Below are 27,575 nucleotides of genomic sequence, written 5' to 3' on the forward strand. Positions count from 1 at the left end.
ATGACATTTCAATAAAAAGCTACGTTTTTATTGCAGCCCCACGCAGTTGAAATTTAGCAAGAAATTATAATATTACCTTACACATAAAGAGTGCCTTTACGGATAAACAGAAGCGATTTACATTGCATCATTCATCCACTCTCCATTTTTTGGCAGCCAATCTGTCCCAAGCAGCCTCTCCGACCACCAATATTCACTCATATATATTGGCAAAATATAGGGCTGCACAATATGAGGAAAAATGTAAAGTGTCTTATATTATTGCGATGTTACGTCAGCATTTTAAGACAGTGGTTTCCAATCATATCAAACCAAAAGCTTTTTGTTTTAGGCTGCAATAAATGGCTCAATAAGACCGGAAGAAGTGACTTTTGCAACATATTGTGGCTTCATTCCGATAAAGATATTTGGTGATGTATTGGACAGTTCTAGCAAGGCAGGTGACATGTTTTCTCCAGAGGTTACAACCCTCATTTGAAAGCTAAGACCTACAAACTCATCTAATAGGATCTTTTTCTTGTTGTCACTTTTTTACATGCTTTTTTCTTGTGTTTTTGCAACATTTTTTGCCACACTTTTCTTTCACTCTTTTGTTGCTTTTTTTGTTGTGTTTTCGACACACATTTTTGTCATCACTTATTTGTCACTTTTCTATTGCTCTTTTGAGGCTTTTTTGATGCATTTAGTCACTATATCGTCAAGTTTTTGTCCCTTTTCCCTTGCTCTCATGTGTTTTCGTCACACATTTTTGTCACTTTTTCGGCACATTTTTGGTCATGTTTTTGTCACTCTTTTGTTGCATTTTCACCCCTGGTGTCGTTTCATTTTTGTTGCTCTTTTTTTCAAGAAGCTTTTAGATTCCGGTAAAGCCAAACTGGAGAAAATGTGCTAAAGGGCACAATGGCAGTATGCACTAATCGACGTTGGGAACAAACCACCAACCTTGCGTCTATAATATGACTGGATTAGCACTTGTCGCTCCGCCCCCAAGTAGCGAAAGGGATATCGAAGCTTTCCAAGTTTGTTGATTTATCTCTTATTTGTCTTGCGTGCCTTGGCCTAACTTTTTCGGAGTCCTACATCAAAATCTACATATTCACTCAATGCAGCGTAGTGAAGATGCATGCATGCTGTAGCACTAACAATCTCCAGCAAAACATTTAGTCGTTTGATGGATGAGACTGCTTAAATATTTAGTGCCAGTCTCTGTCTGTGCTTTCCCCGTGGCAGATAATTTTGGCAGTTAGGCATCGATTTCCCTTACACAGCAGAAGCCAGGCCTCACATCATTACCCCCCCTTCATAAAGCTTCTTGTGTTTATTAGTGACAGGGAGGAGCGGTGCATGGCCATTGCGCCGTCTGATGCCTTTCAAACTGCGAAATAGCCCTTTTCTCTCCAAGACGGTCAACACAAATTTATAGCCGTCAGAGTGCATTTTACAATTCAATGCTAAGACTGTTTTACCAACCTTTCCCGAGGAAATGAATGCGGCCATACTGGAGAGAGATTCCTGGGAATCCCTTGTCAAGTTGCGATATAAGACAATGTCAGCCTGTTGCAGGGGTTGTTGGAGTGTGTGAATATATGTTTTGTTTTGGAAGGAAAACACTTAATGCCAAGAGATATTTATGGGTCTAAACATGTACACCATAAAAGTCCCATGAGCCCTGTTAAAGCAGCCAAGGAGAGAAAGTATGATATGCACAAAGGAACGAATAAGAAAAACACTACGGATAAAAACATACTCCATATAGCCGAGAGTACCAAACCCTTTTCAGACTTAAACAGTAAATTATATGTTAGCTTAAAAATGCAGGATACACATTTATCCCCTGGAGCTTAAGCCTTTTTGCTAATTGGAACACATGTACTGCGTTGCTGTAATATACCATGCATTGAGTCTCTCTCTCTAAAACCAAAAAATCAGGTTAGAAATCTAGGAGTAATCATGGACTCAGACCTGAACTTAAACAGCCACATCAAAGCAATAACATCAGCAGCTTTTTACCATCTGAAAAACATTGCTAAGATCAGAGGAATAGTGTCAAAACCAGACTTAGAGAGACTTATCCATGCATTTGTCTCCAGCAGGTTAGACTACTGTAATGGCCTGCTCACTGGCCTCTCTAAACGAGCTATCAGACAGCTACAGTACATCCAGAACGCTGCTGCTCGAGTCCTGACAAGAACCAGGAAATACGACCATATTAGTCCAGTGCTCCGGTCTCTGCACTGGCTTCCTGTCACTCAGAGAATAGACTTTAAAACAGCTCTGCTTGTCTACAAGTCTTTTCATGGTTTAGCTCCAAAGTACATCTCTGACATGTTACAGCCGTATGAACCATCTCGAGGCCTGAGAACTTCAGGGAGGGGCCTCCTGGTGGTTCCCAGAGTCAATAATAAACACGGTGAGGCTGCGTTTCAGTTTCATGCAGCTAAAATCTGGAACAGTCTTCACGAGGATGTGAGACAAGCCTCAACTCTGACAATGTTCAAATCCAGGCTGAAAACAGTTCTTTTTACCAATGCATATGACTGAAAGTATTTTATCTGCACTCTCGCCTTTTACTGTAATTGATTAATTTTATGTTGATGTTTTTATTGATTCTATTTGTTTTCAACTGTGAAGCACTTTGAATTGCCTTGTGTATGAATTGTGCTCTACAAATAAACTTGCCTTGCCTTGCCTGGCATTTCATACCGTATAGTTAAAATTTTGAAAATTATTGTTCATGCAGTGACTTTGCAATAATATGTTAGATTTCATCTTGTTAGCCTGGTTGTTAACCTGTCGTACAACCATATTCGCTATGTTGTTTTTGAATGGGTAAATAATACACAGATAATGCAAACCTCCATGGAATAGCACAAGGAGAGCATACAAACTCACACTGACACACAAACCTGCTCTGAGGGAGAGCATCGCCCTGCCCAGCCCAAGCACCACTGGAGTAGTTCTCCACATAGTGTTATTATTATTTGTTTATTTGATATGGACATAACAACAGCATTGGACAAACCAGATTCATTGTTTTTAGTGTTATAGCAAAACTGCTAATTTGCAACACTTGTCCGTAGCAGGCTACACACAGTACAATATTTAAAAAGGTTAACAATGCACATCATTAGTATACATTTCATGTAATGTTACCATGTGTGCAGCTCTGACTTGACTTCAGCCACTGTTTCAGACCTCTGTTTAAGCTCTTCATGTCAGTATTCTATTTTAAATGACATTTTGTCTTTTAAACACAGAACACTTGCTATGATCGGTTCATTGCTGTGCTGTTCTGTGTTACACCAATGAGCTTGAACTCCAATAAATGTAGACATTTGGCAGCTCATTAATAGTAAAGATGAAAAGATGTTGCAATGTATGGGAAATTTGCAAAGTTCTTCCCTATTATTGCTTCATGATCATTTTACTGGATGTTTTTTTTTTTCTTCTTTTACATTTGAAAACCAATATTTAATTATTTAAGGAATTTTTTGCAGCCTTTTAGATAATTAAAGTTATATTTCAGGATTTGAGACATAGGGCCTCATTTCCGAGTTATCCTGGATTTCTGGATATATCTATATCTATATATATATGTTTTAATTCATGCAGTCCTTATATTTGAAGAGTTTAGTGGTGCTCGGCTAGTCCTCTTCAAAATCATGGGGTAGTTCTCCAAACGTTGCCATATCTGATTTGTGGAAAGCTCCTTTGTGAATTCCACGTGTAGTAATGCCGGCCGCAGGTAGACAAACTACTGTAGATCTGGTAACTGAGCAGATCACTGCGCAGCTGTGTAACTTACAACCAGGAAGCTGATGCTGCTCAAATATAAGTTATTTTAAATGCAAAATGGTTATACTTCAAAAATTATTCAGTCAACACAGACATTTATATTGGTAGTCTGGTGTTATAAGTAACTACTAGTAGCCTAGCACTACCACCACTCCTCAAATATAAGGACTGCATGAATTAAAAAAATATATATATATCCCCAGAAATCAACAACACTCTGGCTAACAAGGAAATGAGGCCCTATGTCAAAAATCCTGAAATCTCCCTTTAACAATACAATTATTAAAGTAAAAAATAAGCCACCTGAAGTTTGTATTTTCAATTATTTTCTTTTTATGTCACTTGCTTAATTTGTTTGTAAATATGTAATACACACATGACTTTTTTTTTTCAATAGGACAACAAACCCAAGTACGGTTTCTTTCCATTTGCGTGCTCATCATTTATCATGTTGCAAAAACTGCCAAAGACTGAGGAGCTCCTAATTGCATACAGGGGTGAAACATGTGCTTACCATCAACAGTAAGAGCCCGAGAACATATAGGCTTAATATGCTCCGATAATTATAGACACTCTATTATGCAAGGTTTCCACAACACTTAGTTTCATAATATATCCAGCAAACAATGTACGACGATCATGTCTTCTCTTGGCTCACACTAGCAACTGCTCATTATCCTTACTGACAGTTACAGTATGCTTTGTTTTCCCCATCTTCACTCATTATCTATATACTTGTTACCAATATAAGGTTTGTCTTTTAGGTGTTGACAGCGCATGGATTAAGACAGCTCGCTGGAACAGTAAGTAACACATGGGCAAAAACAAAATTTACTGCAATTGTTATCGTATTGTATTGGTATTGTGATTAAATTTGTAATTATTGCTTTAAAAAAAATGTTAATTTCACAGGGGATAGTCAGAAGCAGACTGAAAGGAGAACTGCTAAACTAAACTAAGGATCACATAGCCCTAGATTTGTCTGTGTCTGATTCAATATTTAAAGATTGTTGTTGAGACACTTGTTTATTTTATGTATCAAAGGATGACGTGAAGGAGCCAAGTCTGAGAGGAGAAAAGGGTGATCAGGTACGTGCTGTTAAACCATTTGTTCTTGAAAATGTGTTTGTTTTTATTTCATTTAAGCAACAAAGTCGACCTGAGTTTGACACATTTTCCCATTGGTTATCAAATTTCTGCCAAAGCACACTATGCAGCGAGATTTAGGTAACAGACAACAGCTCAGCCCACATGCTGAAGCTCTCATAGTGACACATCAACAAAATACTAAATCTCAAAGGTACAAGTTTCCCAAAAATCTGATCTTGCCTTTTGTCTAAAACAACGCCGTGAACGAGGGAAAGAAAATCTCGGTGTTCCTAACCTTCAAATCTTGTCGGAGCTTCAAGAAGGTCCTGGAGGATTTTTTTTTTTTTAAAGAAAACTTTAACCCAAGTGGAACAGCTTAGCATGCTATCGCCTTGTGAAGTTTTTGTTAAGGAACAACAGTTGTCATAGTATTTCTTTTATTTCTACAGGGAGGGATGGGAGCCCAAGGACCTCCAGGATTTAAGGTAACTTGTCGAAAGTCTTGCAATGTAACTTTAACCAGAGTCCAGAGCACAGTGCGTTCGCTACTACCACTCAATAGATGTATGTACTGAACTGATCTGAATGTAGCTTTAACCACGGAGTCAAGAGCACCGTGCTATTACCATTCAATAGATGTCATGTGTTGAATTGATGGGGATTCACCTGTACAGCTACTCAGCCAAAGTTCAGTTCAAGTTTATACTTAAATAGTAAATGAAATCTCTAAAGGGTGATTTTTGTTTGACATTGAGTGATAACAGGCATTTCCTTGGCATCGGACTCCAAACATTTCAAAGATGGTCATTTTCTCTATTTTGACCCGTCTAGTGCAACCTGGGCAGTACAATAACTACTGGAAGATTAAATATTCCTTTTTGTAGTCTTTCACACAACTATGTTCATGCACATAAGGTCTCTCACCTCTCTTTGTGAAATGTAAAATAAATGTGGACTTATCACCATTGTATCTGGCAATGACCTGCAATACTGTGGCTTTGGAGGAATATTTCTTCAAAGGCACCGCTTTGTTTTTCATGGTTTTGGTTTGGTTTCTTGAGGGGCAGATGACGTTCCTTAAACTCGGTGATGCACATTGTTTCCTTCTGTGACACAGTGCCACAGAGAGACATGTTAAGTTCCTCCAATGGAGCAGCTCTGTGCTCTTACAAACTCAAACGGCATTATAAAATATGTCACTTCTTTACCAGCGGTCCCAGACACACTCTGCGAGGAAAGTTCACCTGTACGATTGATTATGTTCTGGCTTGTGTGTTTGTTTGAAAATGTAAATATATTTACATATATCGGTTTAATATGACTAACTCTTTAATCATTTATCAGGGGGCTCCAGGACTTCCAGGCTTGAATGGAAATCCAGGTCTTGAAGTAAGTCATACTTTCATAAATTGGATACATCTAGATACGTGGTTCCCAACATTGAGCTTATTTTCCAATCCTCTTCATTTCATTTGCTCCATTTTTATTACCTTTTCCTCCAGGATTGGGAACCACTGATTCTGTAGATTAAAATATAGCAATTTTGGTGCTGTAAGTTTGCTACTTGCAATTATAAAAAGTGCATTAAATACAAATAAAAAGCTAAATATAACAGCATATCATGCAATGTTTGGTGGAGCAGCCTTTTAATCACCATCTGGTTAAGGCCAGTGGTGAGAGCAGGAGGACACATAGATACCTTTTAGCACTTTATTCTCTGTTGTTTTGCTGCTGTATGGCCCCAGTTTCCATGGCAATATAAGCAAGGCTGGCTTGATCCGTGTATACAAAGACAGTAATGAGCCGAAAGGGGAGCGATGTGGATGCAACAACAAAGTACTCTACTTTAAACCGACAACATAAATGTGTGAAGTTGCTTGTCATAATGTGCTCTAATGCAAATAGAATATAATTTATAAAAGTAGCAGCTTGGGAGACCTTTTAATGCTGCATTTAGAAAGTGCTCGGAAAGCAAAAGTACCTATATTGAATAGTTGGCAAAAGGTGCCAGACACTAGTGTCACACAAAAACAGAAAAACAGGCAGAAATAATTGGTTTTCCTTTGCGTTTGGCCAGGGGAGACAGGGCCTGCCTGGACCCACTGGACTGCCTGGACTCCCTGGTGAGCCTGTAAGTATACAGGCACTGGCTCTTGATATCGAGCCCAACTTTGAGCCCTTTTTTTCCCCTCTATTACCTATATTTCCTCCCCCAGCACAGTCACAATTATGAAGAAGTGGCCAAAATTCTCCGAACACTTCTTGAGAATATATCTAATGCCTCAAATCACCAAAGCATATTTATTCATACAGACAGGGCCGTTTTTACAGTAGATGTGGGCAAAATCAACACAAAACAAAATAGTGCTTTGGTTTTCTCTGTTTACATGTACTAATCACAATCTATCAACGGACGATCATATGACTGTGGCCACTCCAGTATCTAAAATAAAACATGAACAGATAGATGGTAGCAAGAGATGTCCACCATTTTACACAGTCGATCAGTAATCAAATTTAAGAATTAATTAGTGGAAAGTGGCAAATCTAAGGCGCTGGTTTGATACTGGCAGCGGCCCAATCTGTTCCCCACACCTGCTTCTGTAATGAGCATCTGTCTTTATTCAAACGCAGGGAGGGGAAAGAGGGCATTTCATAAATCCTGGCTAAGGGAAATGATGCTGGAGCATGGCGGCCCGCTGAAGCAGTGAGGAGGAGGACGAGATGTATGTGTGCAGGCGATGAAGGCCCGATGATAGATGTGTCTCTTTTCTTCACTATTTACAGGGCTCGCCAGGGGAGGCTGGGGCGCTGGGGAGAGATGGCCTGAAAGGAGAGAAGGTGGGTAAACTTCAAAATCCTCCCCTCACCTCAAAGAGAAATGCAATCCTATGATCTTTTATCACACGTTCAACACACTACTTGACTAGGGAAGACATCATTCCAAATTCAAACAATGAGCAAGACAAGCTCAGTGGTGCCCCACTCGACTCTAAAAAAAACAAATGCCTCTCAACAATAATGCCAAGTAAAATCTTTTTTAGTGGTTCAAAATCCAATCTTGGTGCGTTATGGCGACGTGTGAACGAGCAGCAACCTCCCCCTCTCTTGGGGGGGAGGTGCATCTGTGTGTGTACATCTACTGTATGTATTTCAAATGGCTTGCTATAGCTTAAACAATTATTTTGCAATACTAAGTTGTAGTACATTTTGACTGACCTTCCCTAATATCGTATAAATTGTTTTTCTCTATTAACCAATGCCCAAAACAATAGAACTGAGGAAAAATACTGTATTTTGACATTACACCATATGTATTCATTTTATGTTTAAATGGATATTTGTATTTGGGTCATGGCTTGTCTTCAAAGGTTGGAAGTGGATCCTGATGCTGCACCTGTTGAGAACCACTGATTTAGTGCACACTGTAATATTTATGTTTCCACATCGTGTAAAGTAAATACATAAATAAGAAAGCAACTAAGCATATGTAATCCAAGCAAGGCCAAACAAATCTGTATTACATGTGAATTTAAACCTGCCTTTCGTTTCAGGGGGACTGTGATGAAAAGGTGGGACTTCCTGGACCAAAGGGAGAGCCTGGAGGTGGCTTTATGGTGGGTACTAGATTAAACATTTAGAGAAGCACTTTGTCAGTACACTGGGCACAAATGTACTAGGCAGCCGTGTGAAATACCAACACATTGACAGCACAGATCATTGGCTGATGCGGCACTTTACTGAAGCCCAAGGGTTGTCCAGCTGTGTGGCTCATGTGACATTATGGAGATGCAAAGCTATTAAGTAATCCGCCATAGGAAGAGCCCAGTTTTGGTAATCATGGATCCCCTCATTGTGCGGTGCATAGCTTCTCGAGCACTTTCTTTTATGGACATGGCTTTGCATATAGACTCCATCATTACTGTTCTCCACACAGGCTCAACTCACAGGGCCGTGGGCTGTGGTTGACTGCCTCTCTTCAATCACTCTTCAGCTTTGAGAAATTGTGTTTGTTGTTCGTACATATAGAAACAATCATCAGAGGCAATAAGCCCAGCCAGCTGACTTACTTATGCACCGTCTAGACCTTGAAAGGTGCTTGAATATTTGGAAATAGGAAATTGACTGATTAAGGGTCACACTACATTGTACATAAGGGCTTGGAGGATCTCTTGTGTTAAACCGAGCAGAGGCTAAACAAAGATGTGACGCTTGTTGAGTAAATGGAAACATGACTTCAATATCACAGAGGACTTCATTCACATATGGCGGGATAAAAAACAGAGTGCTGCAGATGGTCTCAGCGACGTTTATGTCTCACTCTGCTCAAGAGATAATGTCACTTCATTCAATAGTTCATTCATTCAATATTTTATTTCAGACACAACAGACGGTGCATTTAAACATAACAGTAAACACAAAAACATAATTAACTTGCTTTTCTATATAGGCTCAAATGCCAGTGAGTCCATAAAATAGAAAAAATATCACAGTGAGCTCTGTCCAGGTTTGGTCAATGAAGCTATGATGCTGTTGACAGTTTGATCATGTCTGTCCATGAACCTGTGCGGGAGGTTACCCAGCACAGCAGGACAGGTGGGCACACCAGCATTTACGAACATTTGGCTTGCACTACTCTATTGGGGGACCATTATATGCCGCAAGAGGTCTTTGCATGCTACTCTTTTACACTGCTCCATGAATCATTGGGAATGAACTAGCAGATACTTCCTTTGACAATGTACCATTCAAAAAATGTGCAGAAATACAGACGTACATACAATACACGATCTAAAGCTTGACATGGGTTCACTCCATTTCATCACCTTTCATCATTTTGTGATTTGCACTTTTCTCCATATCTTTGAACTGCTTTGTTAGAGTCTGTGGGAAATGCATTTGCATTGTGCAGTGTCGAGCATTAACATGCTGACCGCGGAAATCAATGCCTCTCCAAACTCTACTGTAAGTAATGCTTCCTGTAGCTTCAGATCCTGTCACAGACTTTTGTCTGTGGTGTGTCATTGTCACTCAGCCATTGTGCACAGAACCTATTAAACATTATTAAACTACTGCCTCTTACAATTCTGCACTTATTACTACACACAACAAAGACTGTAAACAAAACATATGTGGATTCCTTGTGATTACTAGTAATAACCTACAAAACATGGACATTTGTTGAACATTTTGTCTTGTTTTTCAGGCTGATGGCTTGCCACTTACCAGAGGCTCTCGAGGCCCAAAGGTACAGTCATACTCGGGTACACACAACATTCATGCATTTAGCAGAAATACTTACAAGTACCTGTAGGCCTATGTCTTGTTGGCAACACTTCTACGTCACTACACAAAGAATATACTATAAGGTATCCACGATCTATGTTAGTTCAACATCTTACTCAAATGTTTTATTGTCAACCACTTGTACCTTTTTAATTTAAAGTTACTGCTTTATGATTACATCATTTATTTTTTGCTAATATGAGGTGATAGAAGCATGAAGAGTTCATAACTGTTTTACTTGAAATTTTAGACTTCAATTTCAAATAGCATAACAAAACCCTCACTTAAAAAAGTAGATTGTGACTGCTGATCACTATCTACTGAGCATCAGCTGTTTGGCAGATAGACTTGGTATCAAAGACACCAGTTCTTAGAAAACACTTGCTCTGTTTAGAATACTTTCGATTTTAAGAACTTGATACATTCTCAGCACATCAATAGCAGCACCCTCATCCATAGCAGAACTTCCGTTTCCTAAAGCCTCTAAAGACTATGCACAGAGGTAAAATGAGTTCTTGTGGAGCCAGAATAATGATTGCACAGCGCAGTCCCCATCAGAACTGTGGCTTCAGTCTGAGTGTCCTCCCGCTGATGCCTCATTTGTGTCTTTATCAGGGCGAGAGAGGGGTCCCGGGACTGCCAGGAGACCACGGGGAGAAAGGCGAACCTGGAGAAGGAGTTCAAGGCCCAGTGGTCAGTTTTATGATGTATCGATCGTCTGCCTCCCACATTCATTATTAACTTCAAACTATGAGCTCCTGTGAAATCTTCACTTAAGTTATTAAAAGAAAAGCATTCTCTTTGATTATCAGACCAGGGTTGATAAAATAGAGTCAGAAAAAATGGCAGTCATTACAGTAAGGTGTGCACTTAGGTTACATCAGGTGTGCTGGGCTGTTTTGAGGAGAGGTGATTGTTGGTGAGTCTGCTTTCATTTCTGAGAGACAGGATACTTGGAGACAGACAATCAATAGAGCAAAAGGTGTCTAACACAATTCCTTTATTGGATCATGGCGCTGCAGGGCAGACGGTGTTAACAAGATGTATGATGTGTTTTAGGGCCCTATGGGACCCTCTGGAAAGCCAGGAATGCAGGTGAGGCATTGAACACACAAACACATTTTCGAAGAGTTTACCGATGCATACCTAGCTGCTGTTGTAAATCATTCACTCTTTAGTTATAATTTTTTTCTTCAAGGCCAGTTTACTCATGATCAGAGTTTCTGTTTTCATTAGGGCTCCCGCGGCCCCCCAGGTGCATTGGGCCCCCCTGGAGCTCCTGGACGAGAGGTGAGTCAGAACAACAGCCGCTGTTAAATGGCCATGCACTGAGTTATTCGCTGTTTATGAAACAGGCTCAGTGCCACCAGCTGAGATCTCTGTGGGCAGGACTGTGTGTGGTGCCATGGGGAATGACTAACACTTTTCTTTGTCCCAATTACAGGGCATACCTGGTAGACCAGGCTCACCAGGCCCCGCTGGACCACCAGGTGAACGAGTAAGTCAGATTTCATTGTCTTGTTGCCGTTTGGCTTCACTGCTCTGCCATGAGAATACATGCTTTGGTTGATATTCAAACAAAGTGCAGCTTGTTGTGTAAATTTCCCACTGATCCTGCTGTGCAGTAACCAGTACTTAAAGAAAAAAACATTGCTGTTTATAAAGAATTGTCAGCACCCCATTGTTAGCTCATGTTTTTTATTTCTTTTGGTCTCATCCAAGACTTTAGCAAGAGCAACGTTTCATACAGTTTTAGCAGCAGTGAGTTTCAGCCACTGTACACGACAGATATTCAGGGGGTAATTTACCAAGCGTTTGCTCATGGGCAAAGCAAGTAACACATGCAAAAGTGAATAAGAAGGAGTGATTTACATTTTTTAATTTTTTTATTTTATCACACAACTTTCTTTGCTTTACATATCAGATTTAGGGTCAGAAATGTAATATAGGCAATTTATGTTGAAGATGCTTTATTTGTCATTGTCATACAACACAATGTTCAAATGGTAAATTTGGTGCAACATACCCAACTTCATGTTTGTATTATGTATTTACTACCATGCTAATTTGCATTTTCCCACTTCATTTTCAAAGACTGCCTTGCCTATCGTCGGAGACATGAGTGCTTTATTAAAGGTAACTTTTGACATTATTATGCTTTCACACATTGATTTTCCACATGAGGCATAAATCATTTAATCATCTTTTTTCTGGCAGTTTATATCCACTTGAGCAGTGATCCTAATGGTAAAGAAAATGGCACTTCATTTGTAACAGTTAATTTTGGAATTCTGCAGCCGAGACTTGTTAAAGGTGTCCAAAAATCTGTCACGGTATGAGTTTTAATGCCGAGCTCTCTCCTGGAAGCTGCAGTGCCTACATTATCTGGACTGGATCAGGGACAATGATATTTAAGATTCTCACCTAAATGTCACAGTCAATGAGTTTGACAAAGTTCAAGCCTCACCCACATGAGAGGTGCTCATGGTGGATTCACATTGTTTCGGTTCTGCAGACATTTACAGAACACTTTATGTCGGTTGTCCTCCACCCAGGAGAAGTGACTTAATAAAAGGCAAAAATGCAATGCTGAAGCTGAACTTAATGAAATCATCTGTATGTCACTGTTCCCTTCCCTGCTTGTCCCCGTGCGGAGTACAGAACGCCTGCAGTGTGTGCGCCAAGATTCCAGGGCTGCCCGGGCAGAAGGGAGAGAAGGGCTCTAGGGGCGAACCGGGGGTGGAAGGCATGGTGGGAGAGAAGGTAAAGTCACCTCGTCAGCATCCCAAATCCCAAATCAAAATGCAATCCCAAAGACAGTGCATGTCTCAATGCAGCTTTTCTTTTTGCTTCAATTATTTGCGCTATTCTGAACACATCAACATTGTTCTGAATACCTATTATGTTGAAAAGCTTATAATAATCAAATAAAACAGCCATAATGTGAATAAACAGATGAAATATTAAGGACATTTTTAGTTTATCCTTCCACACTTCAAGTTTTGTAAAATAAATTTACCATTGAAAATCAAGGTGATGAAAGATGAAACATGATTAAAGTAGGCAAAGATAGAACAGCTGCTCACATAAAAAACACAGCAGAGAATAACAGATTATTTAGATGGATTGGGAAAGAACAGGTCTATATATTTTTGATGAACAAACAGTCTTTTGTGTTATAAAGCAAAAAACAAAACAGCGAGAACATGTTAATGAATTTACCTTTATTAATGTCACAAAATTCCAAGTTCAAAACACTTTGTGGGTGTTTTTGTTTTTACCGACTTCATTTAATTAAAATTCTTTGTTCTTACAGGGGGATCCAGGTGTGCGGGGTCCCATGGGTAACCCCGGGAAAGAAGGCCCAAAGGTTAGCAGTTTGTAGTATTGGATGTAACATTATTATGGTTATAGAGGTTGATGGAGGCGATAAATTGCGCTTGTGTCAAGAGGTTTTCATAAACGTCTTTGTGAGTGATTGCCAAAACCCAGCTGCTGTGCAACTCCTATTATTTTGTACCTGCTCATGTGCTCGCAGCGAAGCAGTTGCTATGGATACAGTTTAGTAATGCTGTGAATTTTTTTGCCAGAGCCAAAATGCCAGTCACGTGCAGCAGGAGCTGGACGGAGACAGTTTTGTTTACACCCGTCAGCCTTTAGTTTTAGGCTTTTTTCATGTTTGGTGAAAAACACAACATTTTTTTCTCTGCCTGTGGGTGTCTGTGTGTGATTTCTGCAGGGAGTGAAAGGCGAGAGAGGGTTCCCAGGTCCCACCGGAGATAAAGGAGATGAGGTGAGCAGAAAAATAGTTTGATCACAAAAACAAATGCATCGAGTGATGAGCTAACTATCTGGAAGTGCCATGGCATCAGGAGGAACTACTTCAAAAGAATGATAATTTATTGTCATGAATATTGTATATTAAAGCACGTTATAAAATGCCACTCCTTTCTGTGTTTAGGCCCTTTGACCCTGCTTTGCAAACAGAAATGTTTTTTGCAAAAGTTCACTGATTGTGTGCTCGTTTTGAAAACGCTGCTTGAGTCAACTTTTAACAAGACAAAACAACAGGCATCGCAGAATGCATGATGTTATAAGATTTCATACTGAAACATGCGTTTGAACAATGGCTTGTTATTGCTCATATTTATCGTCGACAATTTGACTGACCTCACTTACAGCAACAGAGTTTTATTAAACTTTAATACATTTGCACATAATTTTAATATCCCGTCAAGTGTTGCAGTGAAATGAATGAACCTGTATGATATGGGGTATATACAGTGGGAGGAAAAAGTATGTGGACCCTTTGGAATGAATGTTTACATGTTATGGCCAATAAAAATATGACAACATGTAATTGTTTGGGTGGTATTAGTTTAAGCAGACACTGTTTACTCACTTACTTGTTCTTGTGATTTGAATAAAAATCAGACCACATTTTTTATTGGTTTATTTGGTTGGGACAGTGCATGTTAATGAACATACATGGGTTTCATGCATGTAAACAAGCCACACCGGATTATAGCCTTGGGCTAATTTCCATCCGTCGTCCCCCAAGCGCACTCTCAAACACACTCACAGTCATCCTGGCCTATTGTACATGTTTTTAGTGACTAGTTTAGGCAGAAATGTACTGTAAGAAATTCCAACGGCTTCACATACTTTTTCCTCCCACTGTTTACCACAAGTGTAAATGTAATTTGTCTTTAAGTGTGTTTTAATCTTTTGCAGGGCCCTGCTGGAGTCCCAGGCCTCCCTGGAGTGGCCGGTCGGACTGGAGCCCCGGTAAGACTCTCTGAAGGGGCTAAGGCCTAATTAGAGCATGACCATTGAGAAGAAAAACACAGCTTTGTGAAGGTCATGTTTTTTGCACTGCTTTGTTTACAGGGGATTATGGGTAGGCCCGGTCCAACTGCACAACAAGGAACAAAAGGAGAAAAGGTAGCATACTGCTTCTTTGTTGTTCTAACATTTTTCATCAAGTGGAGTCCAATATAGTTTAGCTGTATTTATTGAAATAACTGACTGTTCTTGATGGGATATTAATGCAGACCGTGTCCTCTTCTCCAATGCTTTGACACCATTAGTGGCTCTACCTGGACTCAAATACTTGCTAACACATAAAGCACAATAAATGAACCAACTTTTTATGTAGATTCATCATTGGCAGAAATTTTATCTCATTAAGTCATTTTGATATTAAAATTCACAATCAGCAAAATTGTAGTCCATAATTGTAGGCTTTAGCTATTAACTTCTACAGTTTAACTCAATATGTTTTATACTTCACATTAAGTCAGTTGCTGTGAGAACCATGCTATAACAGGGTGCAATTGAAGAATATATAAGCTGATGCTGGGCAGATGAGACTGGGTGGTTGTACCAAAACACAAAAAACACAGTCTGCCCTTCGGTTTCAGGACCCCTTTTAGATCAAGAGAGTCTGCGCTGAAAGACAAAATAAAGGGACATTGGAAGGATGGAGTTGAGAGTTCAGGCAAACGGGATTTAAAAGCTTGGCTGGTTAAATGGGGCTTCTGGGTAAAATAGAGGTGTGGTGGGCTTGCAGAGAGGATGGGGCAACTATGAGGAAAGTAAACCCCTAACTCCTAAACCCCAGTCACTAGAATATTAACTCCTTTGTCTGATAGGTATCCACTAACTTTTGCACAATTCTAGAACCATTTTGACTTTTGCTCCTGTGCTTCAGGGAAATGAAGGCTCTCCTGGAAAGCCGGGACTTCCAGGACCTCCGGTGAGTTTCTCTCCCAGAGTCTTGCAGTGATAGCCTCTAACGCTGATGCTCTGTCAATGTGACCCCTCTTATAACATCCACTGTTGTCAGTATGGGTTATCATGGTCCTCGTGTTTAAACCTTTTACTGTTTGTATTTCCTCATAAAGCAGGCACATTCTCCTTTTTCTCCCTGTATTTAGCCCAATAAGAGAAACTGACCTGACAAACATCTGCAAACATGATAAAATCAGACTGACCCATGCCTTGGCGTTGAATCATAGGCCCTTCCTTTTAAGAGGCCAGTGAGTAAGCACTTCCAAAGGCGAATCTATAATTCATCAGGCTTCCCTTGAACCCCCCCCCACACACACACACACACACACACACACACACCTCCAGCTCATAAACAGCGATCTGGGAGGACTCGGGATGGCTCAGTGGCCTGAAAAGGGCACAGGCCGCCACTTGGTTTTAAATGAGAACCTTGACTCTCTATATTTAGAATACTACTGTATACCAGTCTATCAGAGTAAAACAAAAACTACCTCGCTACAGCAGTGAAAGCCTTTGTTGATTCTGAATTTTCCATCAGTCATAATACCATTATACGGTTGATTCTAAAGCAGAGTGAGCATCGACTTTTCCTATTATCTATTATATGATTTTTGTATAATTTTTTCTTTGACAAATGTTCCATCTCCTTCTTTGTACATTTCTGCTGTTGTACAAAGACAGGTATGTTTCAACTGTTTACTAATGTACGTAAAGAGTAATTCAAATTGGGTGAATGAGAGAATTCATCTCATTCATTTCTCTTTTCATATCATTGATTCTCAAACTGTGGCACTTAAGCTTCTTCAGGTGGTAATAAGGGTCATCAGTGATTTTAGACTTGATTTTTGCATTGACCCAGCGCCTGTATGAGTGGCAAATCTTGCATAAAAAGTTGCATAATGCACCTTAAACCCTGACCCAGAAGGTCATTTTTTAATGAGTTTGTAAAAAACACAGGTCAACTACACCAAATGCCCAAAGTTACTGGTACAGGCCTGAGTGTAATAACTGGAAGAAATTGAGTGAATTCATTTTGTGTCATATTTCAAACTCTCCAAACACTGGAGATTAATTTTCTCAACTCAGTTTTACAGTATAAAATGTTCAATGTCTCGAGTATTAAGCTCACCATTCTTGATTTTTCCATGCTTTATATTTTTCACTCTCTTTTTGCTCCCAGTTGTGTGATCTCTAAATGAGCTATTGATCACTTTCATGTAGCTTTTCCTGCCTTACTGTACTGCTTTCAGCTAATGCTCAAGCTGACATTCTCGACTCTGTTTCAGGGCGTTCCATTCGTTGAGGGCAATGGGATGAGCAGTCTCTACAAGCTGCAGGTAAAGGCTCTGCCTCTGCCATAAAGCCATTGTGACAAAGTGATTTAAGGACTAGTGAGTGGTGTCTTCAATCATAACGTCAGGAATAAATTTGTGGTTTAAATGTGTTTGACCTATATTGTAAAATATACAGCTGGGTAATAAAATTTAGAAAATATGTCTTTGCAGAGCAGTGGAGCTATTTTAGGACCCCCCGGAGCTCCTGGTGCACCGGTAAGGATATGATCTCTTTGCTTGAAGCCTCACAGTGTGCAGTGGAAGCAGCAGCAGCACGTAGATACTGTAGCATAGAGAAGACCTGAATATCAAGTGATCCACTGACACTATGGTGCTCGGGTTATTCTACAGAGTTTTAGGTTTGGTGGAGATTTCGACTGTGTTCTGAAGAAGTTTGACATGAGCGTCACAAAGTACAATACATATAGTTAAGATTTGCATTTGTCACCATCGATCAATAGATAGATAGATAGAGAAGAAACGATCCGAGCCACTCTGACTTGAGTAAAAATCCTTGAATATTACTGGGACATCACTAGACCGACGCGTTTCGCCAATTAAGTGGTCTTCGTCAGGGCAGGATAGATGGATAGATTACTTTTACTCCATTACATGTCTCTAAATGCTCCAAAGTAAAAAGGAAATTTGGCAATGTGTTTTGTCTGTTTTAAAAGCCTAAAGATGCACCTTCGAGAACAGGTACTGCTGTCAATGCCATTGACTCACAACATGGAAGGAAGTTTGTCCCCTTTGTGTCCCCAAGTTATTATTCATAGCATTTATTTAAACATAGTTGTACTCTCTACAACTATGTTTTTCAAATGCAAATATTTCAGTACTTACTTGAGTAAAATATTTACTGAGCAACTTTTACCTTTTGTACCAGGAGTATGTGTACTTTTATTTAAGTAATGGAATCAAGTACTTTCACCACCACAATGTAACATTTTATTGGAACTTTCTTGGAAAGAATTTTTCCTTCTCTTACCTCACCCAGAGCTCTCTCCACACCATGAAATAGCCCCAACATGAATCCAGTGCGAGTGACCTGATTTGCTTATCAACTCCCCCTGCCCCTTCTTATCAGACAGTTTGTAATCGGGATGGCGCGCTGTGCTCTGTACTGCATCCATCACGGCCTCACAGCTCCTCCCGGCCAATCAATAGCAAAGCATCTTCATCAATGTTAAGAGGGACAAGGGCACCTATATATCAATATGTCCTTTTGGTGTGAAAAGATGCAGAGTGGCAGAAACTGTGAAATGGCCCAGTGTTTGCAGTAGATGACGCACTATATCACCTTGATTATGTACAAGAATGATTTATAAGGTGAAATTCAACAAAAAGACAGCAGATAATGTGTGCTATAAATTCTCGAGTACATAACATTGAGTGACTGCACATTGTCATTTCAGACCGTTTTTATGTGTTTTATTGTTGCACTTGTCACATTTATAAGACTAATCTGTCCTGCTTTGTCCTGTTTAAGGGTCCCAAAGGAGATGATGGGCTTGTGGTAAGTTTTTCACTTTTTATTTTATTTATCTTGAATTATTTGTCTATTTTTGAAGCACCAAGAAAAGTAGGACAGAAGTCAGTAGCTTTGTCTGTTGTAGTGTCTCTGCAGAACCAGTCAATACACCCTCCAGCCTCTGCTCTTACCCGTGTTCTCTGCAGAGCTCAAGCACACAACAAAAAATGAACATGTCTCCCGAAAACATGAAACTGTTGTACCATATTGTCTTGCCAGTGGCAACCCATAACCCCTTTCTCTGCACTTCAAACGCCTCTCCTCCCTCTCCCTTTAGTGATTTCTTGAAAACAATCCGCGGTACATAGAAACATGAAGCAGGTCGAAGCAAGTGCCATCAACTTGAATTCCTTATCCGCACGGGGCCAATTGCATTTTTTATTGTTTTGCAGCTCAGTGATTTTTCACCAGGATGCTAATTTGACATTGTAATAAATAGTGCACGTGGACCAGGGTGCAGTGGTTGGAATTGCCCCAATCTGTCTCACAGCTGATCCTCTGGCTACAGCCCACTCTCCTTTCCTTTATAGGCACGCTCCTTTATTCTCGACAATCTACATGTGTGACAATTACCTGCACAATCCGTCTCTGTCAGTGCTGCTTTGGCCCCCTGTTCGCTGTAATGGCATTTCTTCATGGCAGCTTGAGCTAGAAGGTGCTGCGCAGAGGGCTTGGAAATGGCTGTCTATTTTTAGTCCGATTGTGATTGTCAAATAGGGTCTTATTTTCTAGCTCGACTCAAGCATACAAGGTGTGACAGTGCGTGTCAAAAGATCACATAAATAATGTGCTGGGGTTGAAGCTTTGTCCCCCTAGAATTCACTTTGTATTGACAAGTGAGGTGCTATTTTAACGTGACCAGGTGTATAGGAGGATGGTGAGATTGGATTTTCCTGTTTTGTGTGCTCTCACATACAGGCTTAAGAATATCTGGAAGCCATGTACTGTAGTACAAACAATTTACTTCTGGTATTGATGATAACCAATGCCAAAAACACCTTCGAGTCTGACTGTAGCACATGATATAACTACTCCACTAATGATCTTTTGTTTTGTTCTGTAGGGCGAGCAAGGGCTCATGGGATTACCAGGGCTCGAAGGGCTTCCTGGTGCCAAGGTAAGAGAACCTGGTTAAAATTACTCCACATGCCAAAGCTGTGTAATTCATTATTTTCTATAGGCACTTTTAGGTTGAAGACTAATTTAATGCCATCACCCATTCACACATGGAACTATGACTAAGATTAAAAAAAAAGTACAATGTGTGTGAGGCTGATTTTTTTGTGTTTCCATCCCCCCCATTTCCCTCCGCTTCTGGGGCCAGGTCTCAGAGGCATCAGTTTAAGAAGAGACTCTCTGACTTCCCTCACCTCAGATACTTCCTTCCGTTCCTTTGAGGGACCCAGGGTGTTCCCAGTAAACTAGTCCCTCCAGCATGTCCAAAGCCCTCCTACTGTTGGACACTGAAAAACCTCCCGAGAGAGGCATCCAAGATAGATGCCTAAGCCACATCAGCGCTCTCTCTCAACGTCGAGGAGCACTGATTCTACTTCGAGGAGCAGTGACTCTACTTCAAGCTCTCATCATCCTATCTCTCGCTCCCTTCCACCCTGCGCAGGAAACTCATTCTCAATCATAGCCCACAGTTCAGCTCCTTATTCACCCCAACATTCCAATACAGCAACTTCATCACTGAAGACGTTGCACCAATCTGTATTATCCATTATAACCAATATAGTCATTTTCTGAACTTAAAGATTTATGTAGATATGTTTACCACCAATATGAGTGCTATATTTTAAGTACAATTTAAAATGGTTTTCTTCAGGGGGACCTTGGCACACCTGGTCCACAGGGAATACCTGGAAGTGCAGTGAGTACAGTTTTATTAAAGTTTATTTCACTTTATTACACTTCAATACTTTCTGCGCTAATACTAGCACCATCAGCAGGTGTGGAGTTCATAATAAAATGCTTATAAACTGTGATTTCTACCAGAGGATATTAAGCAGAAAGTTCCAGATGAGTTGCAAAAATGACACCCTGAGTGGAGCTCTTCTCTTATGTGTGATTGACAGGGGAAGCCCGGTGCGCGAGGAGAGCCAGGGATCCCAGGGGAGCCGGTGAGCCGCTCTCTTTACTCTCTTTGAGCTGTCAGTCCCACGTCACTTCTTTGTCACAGCCACTGACACACACTCTGTCTGTTCTTAGGGCGAGCGGGGGCCAATCGGAGAGACCGGATTTCCAGGGCCTGAGGGACCCCAAGGTCCTCCTGTAAGGATGCTATATGATTTTTGTTTCAATCTTTCATGCTGGATGTAATCACTGTAGATACTACCTACCGCTTTCTAATAGAAAGCATGCTGCTTGAGTGCCGTTTATTTCGATTAGATTCTTGAGCCATTGTTATTTCTTTGAATACATGGAGACAAGCTGTACAATATGGAGGGAATACGTTGTGCTGCTGATGATTATGTTACTATGTAATTACCATCAGAAATGGTTTCCTGTATGTGCACAATGGAGTAGTGTGCGCGCTGCAATCAGGATCATTATCCCTTTTTGAGAAATCTCATTAACTACTGAGAGCAACAGCGCTGATCCAATCGAAGGTTACCAAAATGTCTGTGTTTGTGTTTTTCCTCTCCAACAGGGCCGTCCTGGAAAAGATGGGACCCCTGGATACAAGGTGAGTACAACAAATCCCCTTATAGAAGAGTACTTCATCTGAATTCAAAAAGATGGCTCAGCAGATTCTTATCCAACCTCAGGCAACATCGTCAGGAGTGAATTAAGCTCATTTGCATATTCAAGATTTGATAAAAACCTAAATAGAATATGCACTTTTAAGACTTTTTGGCTTTCATTACTTTAACCCTCATTATATCGTACTTGCTCCAAGCGAACGATACAATGTTTGCTATAGAGCACCACTGCACCAAATATAACATACATTTCTCCATGTCTGATAAACTTCAAATTAAAATAAATATGCCTTGTCTTAAACAAGTCGCCTGATGAAATCTACTGCGCAGCAATTGCCTCAGTTAGTGCAAAGTGACTTGTACGATAAAGGACATAACGGACAAACAACCAGCTGTTCTTTGCCTATCTTCGTCACCTACACCTCAGTGACATTCTCAGTGAACGCTTTTCTCCATGCAATTAGTTCATATAATTTCAACCAGCATCTGAGCCGTGCTGATCCACTCTACAGTCTTGACATAGCACCCCTGCATAACTTTATCATGCAGCAACAGTGCCATCTAGCAGGTGATCTATGTGCCTCTAGTCCCTTCTCGCTCCTCCTTGCACACCTTAATGTAATGCTCAGGGAAGCGATTTTCACTGGGATAGATGATAGATTTAAGCTTCCCATCATCCAACAGGGAATACCGAAGCCGCTCAGATTAGACTAGGCAGGGGAGTAGGAGCAACACAAAGACACGGCTGCTTTAAAACCATGCCGTGCCACATTGTCTTTTGCATGGCACCCGTAATCCACTTGGAAATTGATAGAAAGATGCTCTCGACGGGATTGGCAGTGAGCACAGTTAAGGGGGAGCCAATGAGGAGTGACAGGGAGGAATTGGAAGACACTGGAAGTTGTGACACAAGCCAACAGGCAGTCTCCGAAGGACTTACATACAGAAGACTATAGAGTGGAGACAGGTGGTGAGAAAAGCAGGTGCCTCTCACAATACAATGAGGAAGAGGCAGGGGGAGGATGACATTGCAGAAGGTGAAATAGTATACAGGGAGATAATACACAAGCAATGCACCCGGGCAGGGAAATAGCCGATCAATGCACATAAATCTGTGTTTCTCAAAGTCAAACAGGCTTCGGGCAACGAACCGATTTAAAACTTTGGCCAAATATGAGAATCTATCTGAGAAAAGCTGTGTCAATACACTAGTTATATTGAATTCATATTACATGTATTTGAGCTACTATTTTACTACTAACTAGCGTAGAGGGTAAATAATGCATTGACCTAGACTGAAATAGAACAAGAATGAATATTAATATTCGAGACACATAATTAAGCCATGAATTAGGTTTAGCTGCAGTGCAATATGCTGAAGCAGAAGGAGTAGCCTACTCAAAGTGTGTACTCGAGTACAAAATCCTGATGCTTAATAAATAAAAACTGACTGATAGTAAGGAATGAGGCGTTTTGCCACTGCAGTTGTTATTGAATGCCTAATTTAATAATCGAGCATAATTGTAGTGTCTGTGATTATTCATAATTCAGAAAAATAGTTGAAACATGTACTCTTTTCCTCAGGGAGAGACGGGGAGGCTTGGAGACAGAGGCTCAAAAGGAGAACGTGTGAGTACCGTGCACTGTGTGAGTCAGCCTGACTCGAGCGGAGGTGCATATTAATTTTCATTCAAATAAAAGTCTTAACTACTGCACAAACAGAGCTAATCTCACAACCACCTCTGCACTAGATAAAGGATGTTTGTGCTCACAGTTTCCCATTAAAAACATCATGTTTGAGTAATGCATCGCAAATAGTGTGTGATAAGAATGAGAAGCCAAATATAATGTTCACATTTATTTTCGGCAGATCCTATGGGAGACTTCTCAGCTAGCTCCTCACGTTAGAGGAGTAGCAGCTCTACACTGAGAATGTTGTACTGAACCGTCTAATGGTTTTTCTAATACCGTAGGGTGACCCTGGTATTCCCGGAGCGAGAGGTGTCCAGGGAGAGCGAGGACGCAACGGTGAAACTGGCCCAGTGGGTCCAGAAGGCCAAAAGGGAGACCCTGGTGCTCCAGGACAGCTGGGGAGCACAAACCTATTGGTAAATTAATCTGACACTTCCTGAATATACTGGGACTTTATCTTTATCACAGATCCCCATTTGTTATTACCGCAGCAATAACTACAGGGCTGGGCATGATCAATCATTATTTTTATCAATGACAACAATCATCATCTTAATCATCATCATCATCATAAAAAAGCATTAAAGAAGCAGCATAGTGCTACAGTGGTTAGTACTTTCACTTCAGAGCAGCAGAGTCCTTGGTTCAATTGCAAGGTAATGAAGAGTAATCAAATGTTGTTTTTTCCAGATTTTACTCTGACAGTGCACTTTACATAAGCATTTTTTTTTTTTTTTTTTGATAAACCAGTTGTATTCATAGGGATGTATGTAATGAATATTGTGGCATTATAAACTATATCCCTGATTCTTGTGTTGAACGTGGATGAAGGGATCTAGACCTCGCTCTGCTATAAGTTGTCAATTGTGCCCCAAAAGGACATTTAAAATGGGCCGAATTAACCCTGGGACAACATTTCTTTACCATAGCTTTTGTTATTGCTATCATTTGCATTGAATCACTCAGTCCTTCTCTGAATCAATTTTGCCCACATTCCTTCCTGAAGCTTGTATAACTGGACTCCTCTCACTCTTTGTGTGTTAAAATGGCACAGGCACTACAGGTTTCTACATGAAACATCAAAAAGACTGGTTGCAGAAAAGGTTTACTGTTCTTTTTCTGCTCCACACTTCCCACTCCTGATCGGCTCGGCGCGAGGGAAGGTCAGGGAGGGAGAGATGGGAACACAGAGATACAGCTTTACGTGGGTGTGACTCCAGCTCAGCAGCGCCCCTGGGTGTCACCGAAATTTTGCACATACTCTAGTCTACACAGTTACATAACACCCACAGCACAAATGAAAACAGGGTTGAATGAGTCCAAGGCTACTATTGTTTTAATGTCGTTAGCTGCAAGCCCATGGTGGTTACTGATCATGCTGTATGCTGTCTACTTAATTCACATAATGTTAATGGTTTAGGTTTAAATTCCAAATGTTATTTACCCAACCATCATCCAGCTGTATTATTATTATTGCATGAGGCACTAGTGTGTTGACATACTACATAATGAGTGAAATACTATATTTGTTGATAGAATTAATAAGAATCACTGTAAAACGTACCCTTTTCACTTTATATGTTCACTTTCCATTCAGATAAATGATAAATATCTTATTTCAAGTACCTCAAATGAACACCATGTTGTTGCTTTCATCTGACGGATACAGGGTGATCCTGGATTCTTAGAAGAGCTGAAAACAATCATTCGAAATGAAGTGCTGAGGACTATGGAGGGTAAGAGAGCCAAGACGTTGCCCCATTGTGATTTATTGTCCTTTTTCTAATACTCATGAATTGTGCATCCTTATAGAAAAAGTGTCGCACGCCTCCCTGATCCAAAAGAGTCCGACAGGGATTTTGGCTGCTCATATCCAAGGACCTCCAGGACCACCGGGCAGAGACGGGTTTCCAGGCACCGCGGGAGAGCCTGGTCCTCCTGGTCCCCAAGGTAGATTTCCAGATTTGTGTGAAGAAGTGAGGACATTTTTACCAATTTAGTCGTTGGTTGAGCTCTTCACTGTCTATGCAGTCCTCAATGGCTACGTTTGGCTATGTTTACATGGTCCAAAAAAAGCGCAAACTGGAATAATCAGAAAATACAATCATCAGATCTGACGCGGTTATATTCATTTCAGAATTTGATGATCCAAAACTCTGGGTTTTCTCTAAGCTCCACCTGCTGGAGCTAGCTGAAAATTATTCCTCCCTCCATATTTGGTCTTGGAGTGGCATCTCGTGTGCATGACAGCTCAGTGGAGAGGTTTAGCAACTCAAAGGGCAGACATTCAAGCCCAGTTAACTGTGTGTTATTTTCTTTACTAATCATTGTAATCTCAATTAAAGCAGAATATATGACTAATGCAAACTGAGCTTTAACTTTTATTTTTTTTTAAATCAGAAATAATTAGAGCCAGGACTCAAACCCACTGCACTGAGGATAGAATAATGTTTGTGCAGCAGCCTTATCCTCTCGACGATCAGCTATACATTAAGCTTTCTCCTTCCTCAAGTTATAGGTGGTCAATTTGTTTTTAATCTATATATATATACTACACAAGCACTTTCACTGCAGTACATTTAATGAGTACTTCCCTCCTCTGTTGTAGATATACTGCTATACTGCAGTATGAGACAGAGCTGGTGAAGAAATGCGTGCTACACTACAGAACTGCATCACTGCCATAAAGCTCCCAAAGTGAGCAACCCCAATCTCTAGCTGTAAAGAAAAGCATTTTAGTTCAAACCCGGGTGACAGGGTGGATTTGTGGGGGGGCTGACACGTGTATTTCGAATAGGATTCATGGGCATTTCTCTCTTGCTAGAGCCATATATCAAAGCAGACTGAAGCAGAGGACAGCGGCTGGGGAAAATATGAAGACAAAAGAAGAAAAAGAGAAAGTTTTATGAAAGTGGACAGGAAAGAGCCACAGTACTGAAACTCTACTCTGAAATAAGCAAGCTCTAAACACTACAGGAGTCAGTGTAAAGGCCGGACATCTTAATCTTGGGGACTCTCTGGCTGCTCGTTCTACACTAATGGTTAACTCTTGGCTTGTTTGCTTAGTATTGACTTTAGCTAAGCTATCTTAAGTTTTAAAGTGGACTGATCGGTGCACTTCAGAGCACCCCTGTGCTGGAGTTTTTCTATCTACCTCACATTATTAAGACCATTTACATTATCTCGACTGCTTTGATTGTACATGCTGCTGAGTACAATGCCGTGGAGGATTGCTAATGTAGGCACTGACTAGACTAAAATGTTTTTGCTTGTGTTTATGCCGTTTGCATAACACATTTATTGAATGTTGTTTTCGTGTTTTTTATGCTTCATATTAATATTTTGTAGATGATTTTAATAAAAACCTGCAAGGAATATGTACTAGAACTAAAAAGCTAAAAGTTATTTCCCATGACAAATCCAAAAGTCAACAGGTTTCTTAATTTTTCTTTGTCGACTTGTGCCTCCACTCAACCGGGGAGAGAAGGGGTAATATTTCCTCATTATTTCTCGTCATACATCGCTAGAGACTGCTCCTTTGGAATATCCAATTTGACTTATTTTTCAGGACGCCAAAGTGAATTGTTTATGAAGAAAAATACCCCCTGTTTGTTGGGTTAAGATTTGTTTTTGTTTGTTTTTTCTCATGGTTTCACTTGGGTCTAAGTTTTTACATAGTTCTGAGAAGAGCATTGTTTCCCTCTTTTCTCTCCTGTTTTCCTCTTTCATTGTACTTGTGAGCCATTGTGTTATACTTTTCTTAAACATTGATTGATGCAAGCTATTTAGTGAAATGTACTGTACAACCCCAAGGTCAAAAGGGTTGGCACACAGTGTGAAAAAACGAGGGAATGCTAATTACCAAATCTTATAAGCTATGTTTTGTTTACGATACAAACCCTAAAAGGAGAGCTAGTGTACAATTTCTCCCAAAAAAAACAAAAAAAAAACAGTAGCTCATTAGAAATTGGATGGCAGCCAATGCCAATCATTTCACTAAGAAGACCTGTGTAGCCATTCAGGAAAGTATCAAAAATATGATGCAATTTACTGATGTGTAGTTTTTGTGTTGATGGGAAAATATGGGGTTAGTCATATTTTCAATGTATCTGTGTTCTGTATTCTGATTTGTGCGTGAGTCCTTGTCATACTTTTTTTTTCTAGAATTTCTTTTATGATTCAATGGACTGTACCTTCCTTGTGTGCTGGTACATTGTTGGTGTAAAATGCCATTATATTGCTCTTTCAACTGAATGGTGTTTTTTTTTCTTTTTCTGTTTTGCCTCAGCATGAGCGTTTATGTCAAAACTTAGAGGCTTAACATGTGTTCAAAAATCATTCAATATTAAC

At 40.2% G+C, this 27,575-nt stretch overlaps 1 protein-coding gene across 1 annotated transcript in view; it reads left to right on the forward strand.

Annotated features, from left to right (window-relative positions):
• LOC306965605 (uncharacterized protein) overlaps nucleotides 1-27,575 on the forward strand; it is a 111,256-nt gene that overhangs the window by 73,323 nt on the left and 10,358 nt on the right. The window contains exons 17-47 of the mRNA XM_079560119.1: nucleotides 4,560-4,598; nucleotides 4,840-4,884; nucleotides 5,334-5,369; nucleotides 6,229-6,273; nucleotides 6,962-7,015; nucleotides 7,672-7,725; nucleotides 8,439-8,501; nucleotides 10,091-10,132; nucleotides 10,786-10,863; nucleotides 11,230-11,265; nucleotides 11,407-11,460; nucleotides 11,615-11,668; nucleotides 12,265-12,306; nucleotides 12,832-12,933; nucleotides 13,487-13,540; nucleotides 13,910-13,963; nucleotides 14,905-14,958; nucleotides 15,061-15,114; nucleotides 15,884-15,928; nucleotides 17,250-17,300; nucleotides 17,469-17,513; nucleotides 18,787-18,813; nucleotides 19,892-19,945; nucleotides 20,657-20,701; nucleotides 20,907-20,951; nucleotides 21,040-21,102; nucleotides 21,482-21,517; nucleotides 23,118-23,162; nucleotides 23,507-23,641; nucleotides 24,895-24,961; nucleotides 25,038-25,175. Of these exons, the coding sequence (XP_079416245.1) occupies nucleotides 4,560-4,598; nucleotides 4,840-4,884; nucleotides 5,334-5,369; nucleotides 6,229-6,273; nucleotides 6,962-7,015; nucleotides 7,672-7,725; nucleotides 8,439-8,501; nucleotides 10,091-10,132; nucleotides 10,786-10,863; nucleotides 11,230-11,265; nucleotides 11,407-11,460; nucleotides 11,615-11,668; nucleotides 12,265-12,306; nucleotides 12,832-12,933; nucleotides 13,487-13,540; nucleotides 13,910-13,963; nucleotides 14,905-14,958; nucleotides 15,061-15,114; nucleotides 15,884-15,928; nucleotides 17,250-17,300; nucleotides 17,469-17,513; nucleotides 18,787-18,813; nucleotides 19,892-19,945; nucleotides 20,657-20,701; nucleotides 20,907-20,951; nucleotides 21,040-21,102; nucleotides 21,482-21,517; nucleotides 23,118-23,162; nucleotides 23,507-23,641; nucleotides 24,895-24,961; nucleotides 25,038-25,175 (1,756 nt within the window). The remainder of the gene's footprint in view (nucleotides 1-4,559; nucleotides 4,599-4,839; nucleotides 4,885-5,333; nucleotides 5,370-6,228; nucleotides 6,274-6,961; nucleotides 7,016-7,671; nucleotides 7,726-8,438; nucleotides 8,502-10,090; nucleotides 10,133-10,785; nucleotides 10,864-11,229; nucleotides 11,266-11,406; nucleotides 11,461-11,614; nucleotides 11,669-12,264; nucleotides 12,307-12,831; nucleotides 12,934-13,486; nucleotides 13,541-13,909; nucleotides 13,964-14,904; nucleotides 14,959-15,060; nucleotides 15,115-15,883; nucleotides 15,929-17,249; nucleotides 17,301-17,468; nucleotides 17,514-18,786; nucleotides 18,814-19,891; nucleotides 19,946-20,656; nucleotides 20,702-20,906; nucleotides 20,952-21,039; nucleotides 21,103-21,481; nucleotides 21,518-23,117; nucleotides 23,163-23,506; nucleotides 23,642-24,894; nucleotides 24,962-25,037; nucleotides 25,176-27,575) is intronic.

This window comes from Gobius niger, assembly GCF_951799975.1.
Source record: "Gobius niger genome assembly, chromosome: 7".
Classification (NCBI taxonomy): domain Eukaryota; kingdom Metazoa; phylum Chordata; class Actinopteri; order Gobiiformes; family Gobiidae; genus Gobius; species Gobius niger.